Source organism: Staurois parvus, unplaced genomic scaffold (assembly GCF_062004578.1).
Source record: "Staurois parvus isolate SC_StPar_1 unplaced genomic scaffold, SC_StPar_1.0 ptg000105l, whole genome shotgun sequence".
Lineage (NCBI taxonomy): Eukaryota > Metazoa > Chordata > Amphibia > Anura > Ranidae > Staurois > Staurois parvus.
Window position 1 is genome coordinate 1,725,647 of NW_028317901.1, and position 14,656 is coordinate 1,740,302.

The 14,656-nt window shown below is 41.0% G+C and overlaps 1 protein-coding gene across 1 annotated transcript in view; it reads left to right on the forward strand.

Annotated features, from left to right (window-relative positions):
• The window catches only part of SEMA7A (semaphorin 7A (JohnMiltonHagen blood group)), a 77,588-nt gene that overhangs the window by 26,332 nt on the left and 36,600 nt on the right, over window positions 1–14,656 (forward strand). The window contains exons 2-4 of the mRNA XM_089671374.1: window positions 1,355–1,482; window positions 8,717–8,749; window positions 14,125–14,220. Of these exons, the coding sequence (XP_089527500.1) occupies window positions 1,355–1,482; window positions 8,717–8,749; window positions 14,125–14,220 (257 nt within the window). The remainder of the gene's footprint in view (window positions 1–1,354; window positions 1,483–8,716; window positions 8,750–14,124; window positions 14,221–14,656) is intronic.

Here is a 14,656-nt window from a genome sequence, read left to right on the forward strand (position 1 = left end):
GTTTACAATTCAATGTTTTATTATTTTTATCATTTTTTCAAAATGCTTTTGAGTGGCCAGTGGATGGTGTCAATAGAGCAATGGCTTGGATGTTTGAATTCTTTTATTTTTTAATTTTTTTTACAATTTATTTTTGTATTATTTTCTTCACCATCATTTTGTGGGGGCAGTGGACAGTGTCAGTAGGGAGTGAACAGGGAGCACTATCAGCATTCCTTTCCGCACGCTGACAGCTCGTGAGGAGAGCCGGTAAGCGGCATTTCTCAGAGGGGACATGTACACTGATCATCAGGGCTCTGATGATCAGTGCCACCTGTCAGTGCCCATAAATGCCACCTGCAAGTGCCCATCAGTGCCACATATCAGTGCCTAGCAGTGCACACCAATGCCACCTATCAGTCCCATCTGAGCTGCCTTTCAGTGCCACCTATCAGTGCCAGTCAGTGCTACCTATCAGTGCCCATCAGTGCCTAACAGTTCCAGTCAGTGCCACCTATCAGTGCCAGTCAGTGCCACCTATCAGTGCCATATATGAGTGCTGCCTCATCAGTAATGCCTGTCAATGCCCATCAGTGCCTCCTCATCAGTGCCTATCAGTGTCGCTTATCAGTGCCCATCAGTGCAACCTCATTAGCGCACATCAATGAAGGAGAAAAACTACTTATTTACAAAATTTTATAACAGAAACTAAAAAAAAAAAAACCTTTTTTTGAAAATTTTCAGTCTTTTTGAGTTTGTTTTTGCAAAAAATAAAAAACTCCAGTGGTGATTAAATACCGCCAAAAGAAAGCTCTAACTGTCTCCAAAAAATAACAATTTCATATGAGTGCAGTGTTGCATGACCGCGCAATTGTCATTCAAAGTGCGACAGCACTGAAAGCTGAAAATTGGCCTGGGCAGGAAGGGTGTGAAAGTGCCTGGTAGGCAAGTGGTTAAACTCCAGCCTCAATTTTATTGCTGTTTTTGTGCCAAGTGTGTAAATTTTATCCCACTTCCTAATGATGGATGTCAGGCAGAATAGTGGAAGTGTGAGAAATCTCATTGGGGACATTGACAGCATTTAACAACTGACAGAAACTCTAATCCAAACAGTGGGCAGAATTAAAAGGACTACACTTTCAAGACAGCCACCTTGTGTCTATAACATGGTTTTCTATTTTTCAATGTTTTAATTGGTCATTTGTTGTTAAATACACACATATTCATAAAATAATTAAACCACTCACTGCTAAAAACATGAAATTGAAAAGTAATTGTAAATAATTCTAGCTTTGCTTTACTGTGTGCTTTGCTGTAACTTCACAAAAATGTATTGGTGGCCAAGTAACATTAAACCCAACTTTTCTGTAAACAGATAATGTGATGTTGACATTGCCCAAGGAGCAACCAAATGCTATGTTCTACCTGAACACCACGAATTCTCTGTACATTGGAGGAGAAGAAGTTTTGTACCACTATGATAACACATGGAGGACATACCCGGTAAGTATTATGTATGCTCAACTCAATCAAGCTAGATCAAGTCTTTCTCAGTCAGACCTCTGTAGGACTCTAGGGTTCCTCCAGAGGCTGCTAGGATTTCCTTTAAGTATGGTAAAAGGTATTTTTTTTTTTTAGATTAGAGAGGAATTAGAACACCTGTGAGTTTTTATTGCTTTATGTGCCCCTGTTAGGGAGGTTTACCCTTTTTTTTGCCCTGTTTACCATCCTTACTCTAAGCAAAATCCTAAATTTTGGATTTGGATTTTGGATTATCCTCAGAGCATATCTCGCAATTGGAGCACCAGTTGATTCCCTCACTTTGGAGGGTATTCCTTTCATTTCCTGTTGTGGCTATAGGACAGTAAGTGAAGGGAAATCTCCTAATAGGACCCAGATGACTTACAGGGGTTAGAACGCTCGCTTACTCTGTCTGGAATTATTATTATTATTATACAGTATTTATATAGCGCCAAAAGGTTTGCTCAGCTCTGTACATTATAGTGGGGGACAGAACATGAGACAGTACAGTAACAAAACAATACACGAGGGGTTCAAGGGCCCTGCTCTTTCGAGCTTACAATCTAGGAGGGAGGGGATAGTGGTACAGGAGGAAGTGGCTGTGGGGGATGGAGTGATAGGAGGAGATCGGCTGTTAGGTGAGGGTGGGGTAGGCTTCCCTAGAGATGGGTTTTCAGGGTGCGCCTAACGGTGAGGAGGGTAGGTGACAGTCTGATGGATTGGAGTAGTGAGTTCCAGAGGATGGGGGAAGTCCTGGAGAAGTCCTGCAGTCGGGCGTAGGAGGAGGAGACCAGGGAACTAAAAGTAGGAGGTCTTGTGAGGAGCGAAGAGTACGGGTTGGGTGGTATTTGGGTATTAGGTCAGTGATGTAGTTTGGGGCAGCGTTATGAACGGCTTTGTATGTCAATGTTAGTAGTTTGAATTTAATGCGTTGGGCAATCGGAAGCCAGTGGAGGGAATGACAGAGGGGGGTGGCAGAAGAGGAGCGGTTGGTAAGGTGGATGAGTCTGGCTGCTGAGTTCAGGATAGACTGAAGCGGGGATAGTCTGTGATGAGGTAGGACAGTGAGAAGGGAGTTGCAGTAGTCCAGACGTGAAATCATGAGGGAGTGAATGAGTTGTTTAGTAGTGTCTGGGGTTAGGAACGAACGTATTTTGGAGATGTTGCGGACGTGGCGCCTGCATGAGTTGGATATGGGGTTGGAAGGATAGGTTGGAGTCTAGAGTGACACCTAGGACTTTGGCTTGCGGGGTGGGACTGATGGTAGCGTTGTTGGTCGTGATGGAGAGAATGGGGGGGGGGGCGTGGGCTGGGGGGAAAATTAGGAGCTCGGTTTTGAAAAGGTTCAATTTGAGGAAATGGAGCGACATCCAGTCTGATATGTCGTTCAGTAGGTGGGTGATACGGGCGGAGACTGAAGGGATGAGGCGAGGGGTGGAGAGGTAAATTTGCTGTCATCGGCATAGAGGTGGTAGTTGAAGCCGTGGGAGTGTATCAGTTTGCCAAGGGAGGAAGTGTAGATGGAGAAGAGAAGGGGCCAAAAGGACAGAGCCTTGGGGGACCCCAACAGAGAGGGGGAGAGAGGGGGAGGTGGTAGCATTATAGGTAACACTGAAGGAGCGTTGAGATAGATAGGAGGAGAGCCAGGAGAGAGCAGAGTCTCTGATGCCAAGGGAGTGTAGTTTATTAAGGAGGAGGGGGTGGTCAATTGTGTCGAAGGCCGCGGAAAGGTCGAGGAATTAAAAATAAAGTTTTGCCTTTAGTTTTACTTTAAACAGTGGAACTTTCACCTAGCAGCAGTAGGGTTTTTGGTTTGAATTCCAACCACAGCACTACCTGCCTGGAGTTTACATGTTCTCCCTGTGTCTGCATGGGTTTTCTCTGGGTATTCCGGTTTCCTCCCACACTGCAAAGAGATACTGGTAGGTTAATTGGCTCCTATCTAAATTTGCCCTAGTATGTACAGTTGCAAGAAAAAGTATGTGAACCCCTTGGGATTACGTGGAGTTTTGCATGAATTGGGCATAAAATGTGCTCTGAACATCATCTAAGTCACAACAGTAGAAGAACACAGTCTGCTGAACATAATACTACACAAACATTAGATGTTGCCATGGTTTAATTGCACATAACATGTAAACATTCACAGTGCAGGGAGGAAAAAGTATGTGAACCTTTGGACTTAATAACTGGTTGACCCTCCTTTGGCAGCAATAACCTCAACCAAACGTTTCCTGTAGTTGCAGATCAGACCTGCACAACGATCTGGAGTAATTTTGGACCACTCCTCTTCACAAAACTGTTTCAGTGTAGCAATATTCTTGGGATGTCTGGTGTGAATCGCTCTCTTAAGGTCATGCCACAGCATTTCAATCGGGTTGAGGTCAGGACTCTGACTGGGCCACTCCAGAAGGCGTATTCTGTGCTGTTGCAGCCATTGTTTTGTTGAATTACTTGTATGCTTTGGGTCATTGTCCTGTTGCATCACCCATCCTCTGCGGAGCTTCAGTTGGCGGACTGATGGTCGTACGTTTTCCTGCAAAATGTCTTGATAAACTCTGGAATTCATTTTCCCATCAATGACAACAATCCGTCCAGGCCCTGAAGTGGCAAAGCAGCCCCAAACCATGATGCTCCCTCCGCCATGTTTCACAGTGGGGATGAGGTTTTGATGTTGGTGTGCTGTGCCTTTTTTTCTCCACACATAGTGTTGTGTGTTCTTCCCAAACAACTCAATCTTGGTTTCATCTGTCCACAGTATATTTTGCCAGTAGTGCTGTGGAACATCCAGGTGCTCTTTTGCAAACTTCAAACGTGCTGCAATATTCTTTTTGGACAGCAATGGTTTCCTCCGTGGTGTCCTCCCATGTACTCCATTCTTGTTTAATGTTTTCCTTATTGTAGATGTGTCAACAGAAATGTTAGCATGTGCCAGAGATTTCTGTAGGTCTTTAGCTGACACTCTGGGATTCTTCTTTACCTCATGCAGCATTCTGCGCTGTGCTCTTGCAGTCATTTATACAGGACAACCACGCCTAGGGAGAGTAGCAACAGTGCTAAACTTTCTCCATTTGTAGACAGTCTGTCTTACCGTGGACACATGAACATCAAGGCTTTTGGAGATACTTTTGTAACCCTTTCCAGCTTCATGTAAGTCAACAATTCTGGATCGTAGGTCTTCTAAGAGCTCCCTTCTGCGAGGCATGGTTCACATCAGACAGTGCTTCTTGAAACCAGTAAACCCAAAACAGGTGTGTGTTTTTTAAGGGCAGGACAGCTGTCAGCAACACATCCAATATCATCACACTGATTGGAGTCAAGGTTGGCTCACTCCTAGCTCCAATTAGCTCTGGGAGAAGTCATTAAACTAGGGTCTCACATACTTTTTCCTCCCTGCACTGTGAATGTTTACATGTTATGTGCAATCAAACCATGGCAACATCTAATGTTTGTGTAGTATTATGTTCAGCAGACTGTGTTCTTCTATTGTTGTGACTTAGATGACGTTCAGAGCACATTTTATGCCCAATTCATGCAAAACTCCACGTAATCCCAAGGGGTTCACATACTTTTTCTTGCAACTGTATATGTATGAATGGAAGTTAGGGACCTTAGATTGTACGCCCCTTGAGGGTTAGGGACTGATGTGAATGCACACTATATGTAAAGCACTGTGTAAACTGACTGTGCTACTGTATATAAGTAACTGTAATAAATAAAATACAAATAAATAAACAAGAAGCAATTTTGCCTCTAAGACATGTAACCACTGACTTCAATGAGCTGTCTATAAGAGGGAGATTCTTCCCACTGACCACAAATGTTAGGAGCATTTTTGCACTAACCATCACAATAATGTATAGTGAGCTGTAGATACAATAGTTATTGTCATGAGTTCCCTGAGATCAGAAAGTTATTTCAAGGGTTCCTCCATGTTAAAAAGGTTTAGACAGACCAAAGCTATGGTTCATCAGTAACGTATATTATATTCAAGTTTTCAGAAAAAGTACTAAATAAATACAGTTTTGTGCATACTGATACAGTGCTTTAGTTTATATGCTTGTGTGTTGCACATGTAATTCCTGTTTTTTAAAATTTATTTTTCCATATTGTTAACCCCTTGGCACCAGTGCCTCCAGGCCCTTTAAAGGTTTTCAGATGCCAGGAGGCAGGGCGGAGCTTCTGATCATGTGACTGCCGTAATTGGCTGTCGCAACGGTCACATGATCTGAAAGTCCCGATCACAAGTAGCGATCAGAAGCTTTCCGTTAGCCGCCAGTAACTGTGCCAAGAGCACACACAACACGCGCTGTCAGCACAGTTCTGTTTATCTTTAGGTATGCATACAGTGGGGATCGAAAGTTTGGGCACCCCAGCTAAAAATTTGTATTAATGTGCATAAAGAAGCCAAGGAAAGATGGAAAAAATTCCAAAAGGCATCAAATTACAGATTAGACATTCTTATAATATGTCAACAAAAGTTAGATTTTATTTCCATCATTTACACTTTCAAAATAACCGAAAACAAAAAAATGGCGTCTGCAAAAGTTTGGGCACCCTGCAGAGTTAATATCTTGTACTGCCCCCTTTGGCAAGTATCACAGCTTGTAAACGCTTTTTGTAGCCAGCCAAGAGTCTTTCAATTCTTGTTTGAGGTATCTTCGCCCATTCTTCCTTACAAAAGTCTTCCAGTTCTTTGAGATTTCTGGGCTGTCTGTCACGCACTGCTCTTTTAAGGTCTATCCATAGATTTTCAATTATGTTGAGGTCAGAAGATTGTGAAGGCCATGGCAAAACCTTCAGTTTACGCCTCTTGATATAATCCCCCGTGGATTTCGAGGTGTGTTTAGGATCATTATCCATTTGTAGAAGCCATCCTCTCTTTAACTTCAGCTTTTTCACAGATGGCATCAAGTTACCATCCAAAATTTGCTGAAATTTTATTGAATCCATTTTTCCTTCTACTCATGAGATGTTCCCTGTGCCACTGGCTGCAACACAACCCCAAAGCATGATTGATCCAACCCCATGCTTAACAATTGGACAGAGGTTCTTTTCATTAAATTCTGTGCCCCTTCTTCACCAAACGTACCTTTGCTCATTCCGGCTAAAAAGTTCAATTTTAACCTCATCGGTCCACAGAACTTGTTTCCAAAATGCATCCGGCTTGTCTATATGTTCATTTGCAAAGTTCAAACGATGATTTTTGTGGTGAGGACGTAGAAGAGGTTTTCTTCTGATGACTCTTCCATGAAGACCATATTTGTACAAGTATCTCTTTATAGTGGAATAGTGTACCACAACTCCAGTGTCTGCCAGATCTTTCTGGAGGGATCGTGCAGTCAAACGTGGGTTTTGAATTGTTTTTCTCACAATCCTGCGAGCTGTTCTGTCTGATATTTTTCTTGGTCTTCCAGATCTTGCTTTAACTTCCACTGTTCCTGATGACTGCCATTTCTTAATTACATTCCGAACAGAGGATATTGACATCTGAAAACGCTTTGCTATCTTCTTATAGCCTTCTCCAGCTTTGTGAGCGTCAACTATTTTCAGTTTCAGTTTTCTAGACAACTGCTTAGAAGAACCCACGGTGCTGATTGTTGGGGCAAGGTCAGATGAGTCTGGGCATTTAAAACCTTTGAGATTGACATCACCTGGTCTGCCCAGACAATGATTGAGAACAATCCATGACACTGGCAGGTCTCAGCTTGGCAAAGGGGGCAGTGCATGCTATAAATTCTGCAGGGTGCCCAAACTTTTGCAGACGCCATTTTTTTTTTTCTGTTATTTTGAAAGTGTAAATGATGGAAATAAAATCTAACTTTTGTTGACATATTATAAGAATGTCTAATCTGTAATTTGATGCCTTTTGGAGATTTTTCCATCTTCCCTTGGCTTCTTTATGCACATTAATAAAATTTTTTAGCTGGGGTGCCCAAACTTTCGATCTCCACTGTATATGCAGCCTCTCAGAGTTAAGGCCCACCCGCCAAGAGACCGTATATATGTGTACGGCTGGCGGGAAGGAGTTAAAGTAGATCTGAACTCTAGAAGGATTGCATTATTGTATAAAATAGTGTATCAAAAACAGTTGCTGCATTGTTTTCCTTTAAAATATATTCAATTGATTTACATCTCAGCGATTCTGATCTCCTCCAGTCTCTTTGCAACCACATCCTTTCTTTGCATATGTGCTCCAATGGCAGCTTCAGACCTTTACCCAAGGCAGGTTCTCTGATGGTGACAACAGTAAAAGATGATTAAAGCTGGCAATAGATGGTCAGTTGGCTAAACGAAAAAACAAACAAAGCAATTTTTCTACCCGCACAAACAAAGCACATATGTCAAGGTGACAATGCAGGAAAGCATTTAGGAGATCGTTCAGCCACAGACATTCATGGCACGATTACTCGATATTATTTTAATGAAAACTGAAAATTTAAAAAATATTGAATACGAGTCTTTGAGTTACATCAACAGATTAAAAGTTGTAATAATTTAGTAATTGGGTTTAGATCTACTTTAAGCGTTACAGTTTAGTGCTGTCCATGATAAAAAAAAACAATTACTAAAACCTTTGTATATAAGTACTGCTTGGACTTTAGCAGAAGGGGTTAGGCCCTGAAAGCTTGTACTGAAAATTTAGTATAAAAGTAAAAGTTTGTGTAAAAAAGTATCACTGACATTACACAACTGTGATATTGTGGCAGCACCCAAGTATTGCAGAGTTCTTCTTTAAACGTTAACATTTCTAACAGCCCGTTTGCAAAAAACAAGGTAGTCAGCTCACTTCCCCCCTCCCTTATTTCACGTGAAGTAATGTGTTCCAGCCTGTAGCTGGTATTCTTATCTGTAGCTGAAGATAAATTATATAGCAAGGCCATGTTCTGAATTGCTTAGAAAGTTTTTTTGAATGTACAGAAAGTGAAAGAGGAAATATATGTAATGTGACGTAATTGCTAATATGTATACTCTGTGAGATGTTTTATCAAGCCACTTGGCTTGCTGGCATGAGCCCTTGCTGGGTCACTCAGCGCTGATTAAAAAGTTTGTTTTCCTCAAGTTCTGAGTTTTACCTGGTATTCCCAAAGTTGCTACTACAATATTGCAATTGCAATAGTACAACTACAATAAGCAAGCCAGACAATATTGGCACTTTGGAAAGACAGCATACAAATAATATCATTGTCTACATTAATGATATGTCTTTTCGCAGATGAAAGCAGAAGAATACAACTGTCAAGGAAAGGTAAGGGATGATGTAGCCATGTGGTATCTGACTAATGGGCTGTTTTTAGAAAGCTTTGTGCTTCAAACAAATAGCAATATGACATTTACAACATGTGCTTATCATAAAGGGGCACAGTACATCACTTATTTGTTGTAATTCAAACTTCTGTTGACATGAAAGTCAACAGATGTCCATTGCTTACCTCAGCTATAAAAGACTTGCTCCTAATAATGATAAGCTCTACATTACATTTTTTGCTTAATTTTTTAGAGGTTAGGCCTGTATAAGTATAAATGAATCCTAGATTCGCAAGATGTGGTTCCCAACCACTATGGATCTGCAGCCCCACACCATTACTTATAATGCTTTATTACATTAACTCCAATCATCAAGTCAGTGAAGTGGTAACCCTGTCCAGAGAACACGTCATCTGTGCCAGTCAGAAGGACTGAATAATTCATGAAACCCTTGATGTGGCTAGATTGTCATATGGTCTGCTGAAGGGCAACATGCTTCTTGTCACAGGATACTGTGCTCTCACTCTCTGTAAAACACAAGGCTGGAGTAGGAATTCACATACAATTAGTAGGGTTTCCTAATCTTCATGTTACCACAAGGGAATTGCTAGCACTATTCCTTCTTGTAACTCAAACCTCTTACCAGGGGACTGACCATCTGGAAATTTGGGCACTGCCCGAGGGCCCAGTGTCAGTAGGGGGCCCCATGAGATGCCCCTGGTACCTTTTTCCTAGGTTTTTTGAGTTTGGGCAAGGACACAGGGGCCCCATGATCCCCTATTGCCCGGGGGCCCCATGAGTTGTCAGTCCGCCCCTGCCCCTTACATTAACCTTTCCTGTAGCCTCGACCTTCACAGTAACCTAGCCGGCATTCTCCATTCTAAACCTAACCTTACCTGTAATCCTAGCTGTTACCCTAAATGCAACCCCAGCCTTCACAGAAACCATCCCTCTTACTCCATCCCTAAGGCTGCATTCACACCTGAGCGCTTTATAGCGTGAAGTTTGATGCTCCAAAACGCTCAGGAGGAAAAAATCAATATTACTCTATGGAGATGGTTCACATCTCCACTCCAAGGCACCTGAAGCAGAACACCTGAAGCTCAAAAAAGTTTTGAAGCTACTTTTGTAGTTCAATTTGGGCAGACGTACATGATTTTGGCGCATTTTTATTCCCATAGAAATGAGTAGAAATGCATGATTGACGTGTTTGTGAGCATTTGTGTGCGTTTTTTGCACACGTTTTGTGTGGATTTTTTGCTCAAATGAAAAAAATGTAAAATAAAAAAATAGTATTACTATATAAATAAATATAATAAATACACATATAAATAAAAAAATCATGATTTAATAAATCATAAATAAATGATTAACCCCTAACATAAAAAAATAAATTATTATTATTAATAATAATAATAATAATAATAATAGTAAACACTCTAACAAAAAATATATTATTAACCGCTTCCCTGGAGGCAGGGGTGTGCAAAATCATGTGTGTGTGTGTGTGTGTGTATATATATATATATATATATATATATATATATATATATATATATGTGATTTTGCATTTCTGGGTAGGGGGCACCCTACCCGCGCCACCATTGGCAGCCACGACTGTCAATCACCAGGTCATGGCTGGTGATTCCCAAGCATCTCCGACAGGAGGGAGGACTGCTTTGCATCACAAGTTCCTGAGTATACAGTAAATTAAGATGCCCGTGTGCATGGCACACAGCTGGGTAAAGATCAGTAACACAGCACTGAGTACACAGCAGTAAACAAAAATAGAAAATGTTTCATTTGAGTGCAGTCATTTACTCACGTGTTTATATTGCAATACTGGCATTGAAGAAGAATTGTATTGGTCTATAAGCCCTACACACATTTACTCACCTATACTAAACATTGCTCAGGTTTTTACACACAGTTTTTGGCCCCTTGCACACAGGCATCATAAGTTCCTGAGTAAACAGCAGTAAATTGTGATGCCCATGTGCCTAACCCTTCCTGTAACCCCAATTCTCACATCAGACTTCCCTGTACCCCGAAACCTCACTGAAACCATCCCTGTTACCTCATCCCTTACACCACGGGTGTCAAACTGGTGGCCCTCCAGCTGTTGCTAAACTACAAGTCCCATGAGGCATTGCAAGGCTGACCGTTACAAGTATGACTTCCAAAGGCAGAGGCATGATGGGACTTGTAGTTCCGCAACAGCTGGAGGGCCGCCAGTTTAACATTCCTGCCTTACACTATCCCTGTCTTGTAAACCTAACTCTCACAGTAACCCTTTCTACAACTTCAACTCTAACCCTATGCCTGGGTTCACATATATGCGGTGTGGTATATCGCATGTGATTCACATAGGAACCACACTGCATTGCTGTGCATATCACATGCGATTTGTGTGCGGTGTGACTGGAGCCATACATTTTGTATAGCTTTAATTGCACCACACCCGTGCCAGAAATGTGCAGGACACTTTTTTTGGTCCACACTAGAATCGGATTGCATGGGTATTCACACCTATATGATCCGATTCTGCACATCGCACCGTGTTTTGTGGACAGCTTTTGGGGTGTTGTTAACTTAACCTCTTCACGCTGGCCGCAAGCAAATGTGCGGCCTCCCGGCGTCTGGGCCTAGACGCCGAGCGGCCGCACATTTTTGCGTTCTATTAAAAAAGGACATATGTGCCGAGAGCACGCACCCTTCGTGCTCCCGTCACACATGTCTGGTACTCACGGAAAGGTCCCGATCCCCTCTTTTGATCGGGACCTTTCTCGATCATGTGACCACCGTGACGGCGCGCCACCGCGGTCACATGACCCTAAACTCCCGGCCCTTCTGAAACTCTTAAAGGGCCGGGAGGGGTTAACATACACACCCACAGCGATTCTGATGCGGTGCGGAATTCGTACAGAAAACGCTGTGAATTCCGCACCGCATCAGTGTGAACTAGGGCTTACTCCGCCTTGCAATCTTGGATGTGATATCAGCAGCCCAAGTAGACTTGAAGATGTCAATAAGCCAGGCCATAGATTACGCCATTTTCTTCCCCTACACCATGGATAGAAGGAAAAAAACTTTGCTTGAATCCCCTATCAACACACCTGAAAGTGGAGGAATCCCTCCCACAACAATGTTGTCTTCTGCAGGCGGGGAGCCTTCGATGTTGCTGACTGTAGCCAGTGGCGCTAATTGTTTGGAAAAAACACGATACGCTGGTTGTACACATGGATAGGTCAACTTGTGTACAACCAGGGTGTCCATACATGGATCGAAATTTGGCTGTTCCCCGTGCTGAAGCAGCTGATTTTTGATTCATGTATGGTCGGTTTCAGTGACATTTTATAGTATATATCATTTCACTTCTCCCCCCCCCATACCCTTGTATCTGTGAAAAGGTTATGTAGAAAGGTGGAGGAGGGGGGTCAGAGATGCTGGATGGACAGCCAGTAATTAGACACTTCACTAGACACTGTGCTAGGGAATTGATTCTCCTGGAGTAGTCACATTTTCTAGCAAAAGCACATTGCAAGTGAATAAATAATAACTGATGGAAAGGAATATATTACAAGTAAGCATTTAAAATACTAAATTTTTGTGTTCTTTTAACGGCATTTTATAAAGCTGGTGACAAGGTCTCTAAGCAAAGTTGACTTCCTGATGTTGGTGACACTTCCTCTTCTCTAAATTATAAATAAAAGGCAGGTGTCATATACTAAAAATGTACTTTAGGACTTTGTATTTGTTGACTTCCCTCTTTACAGCCAAATCCAGACTGCAAAGTATCCATCTAGATCTCCACTTGTTGCCACTATTAGGCTCCGTTCACACCAATGCGTTTTTTAGTGCTTTTTGCAGAAACTACAGTCCATTTAACATGGTTTCCTATGAAACATGCTCACATCTATGCTTTTTTGAGCTGCTGCATTTTTGGAAAAGGTCAGGGAATTTTCTAAAAGCAAAAAAGCAGTGTTTTTGCTACAATAGAGGTCAATGGGGAATCTGCTGAAATGCATGGTAGTGTGTTTGTGCCGCGTTTTGTGTTTTGCATTTTTATTCTGCCCAGCAAAAAAAAAAAAAATTCCACTTTAACAAAAAAAAAAGAAAGAAAGCTGAACAAAACTCAAAACGTGGTAAAAACACCTTGAAAACACGTGTAGAAAAGCAAACTGCAAAAACCACAAAATGGACAAAAAGGTCCAGCATAGGTGTGAACGGAGCCTAACTCATTATTATTTAAAACACTTTTATTTCAGCATGCAGCAGGGTGGATTTGATATAAATCAAACTGATTTAAATCACGATTTAAATCACTAGTCAGTAAGGCTTGATTTAAATCCTAGTTTTCTACATAGACTAATTCTTGCTGGTATAACTTTAATATGCAAGTAGATGAAGATTTTTAGAATAACTTTTCATATTAGTTTTTTTATCCCCAGTTTAATAGGTTAATCATTCATATTTGGACAACTTTTCTGTTGTACTTAGGAAGGAGAAAAATAATCATTACCTTAATAATAACAATTTAAATAGATTTATTCATCTGAAACAATAACATTCCAGCATATGTTATTTGCTTAAACATCCATGTTTGTTAACTAATTTGGCTAAACAAAATATATATATTTTAAGAAACTTAGACTGTCAGCCCCTTCCTCCTCACACTTAGCTTCACTTTCTTCTTGTGCAGATCTAGTCCACTCCAAACAATCAGAAAAATATTTTTTCTATTCTATTCACTGAACTTCTTGAAACTTAGCACTGAAGGGGTTGATTCTGTATTCACAGGTTTGTAGAAGTTAGGATTAAGGTCTTTTTCTTAACTCTGTTCATGTTATAACATTTTTGCTGTGAAGAAGAGGCATGTGATCTCCGCTGAGTCAAATTCAGTTTTGAGAACTGCAAAAGTAAACCAAGCATCTGTGATAATATCTTGTAGGCAGAGAAACTGCCCAATAATCTTACAAAAACCTCTGGAAGAGCATGACATTGTGAATGGATTAATGGAATTTATTTACCAAAAAAATTAAACATATACAGCCTTATTCTACATAATTAAAAAACGAATCTTTATTTCATGATAGAATAACCTTTGGATGGTAATATATTTTCCTCAAAAAGCATTTTATACAAAAAAAATCCGATTTAAATAAAAAAAATCCGATTTTTTTGATTTTTAAAAAAAAAATCATTAATTTTTATCCACCCTGGCATACAGCCACTATGACCCTCATATATAAAATTCCCATGGGTAGAGCTAAAATTGCTCACAATTGTTGTGTTAGATATGGGGATGTTTTACAAAGTTCCAATATAAATGTTCCAATATCCTGGAATTTTATTATGCTGCTTCCTTCTTTGCAGGATTACTGTAAGAATTATGTGACATATATGACGTGGCTTGATGGATATCTTATGGTCTGTGGCACTAACGCATACAGCCCTGCCTGCTGGAAAATGGTAGGCCTTGGAAAATTATTTATGTGCTCTCCCTCTGGGAATTATACTTGGAGAAATGCAATGAGACTGTATAATTATCTTTGTATTTTTGAAGGCTTAGTCCACCCTAAATGATATTTGGGGAGACAGACCATGGAATTTGATTAATCTTTGGTAAATGTGAAATCGCCCTGCTATAATTCCTGTCCACCTGGGAGTTTTGGATGTTCCCACCAAACTTTTCTTGTGCCAGCATCTTCTGCTGAATTTTTCATAATATAAAATAAATAAAAAAGCGTCCAAGAGAGCGGGAACCCGTCACAATGGCCACAGTAGGTGTGCAGACCTTAGAACCAGAGCTGGCTGTACACTGTGAAGATTTCCTGTGGTTCTTGATGAAGTGCCCTAGATTCTATTAGTAGGGTGAAAAACTGTTAAAAAAAAAAAATTACCATCC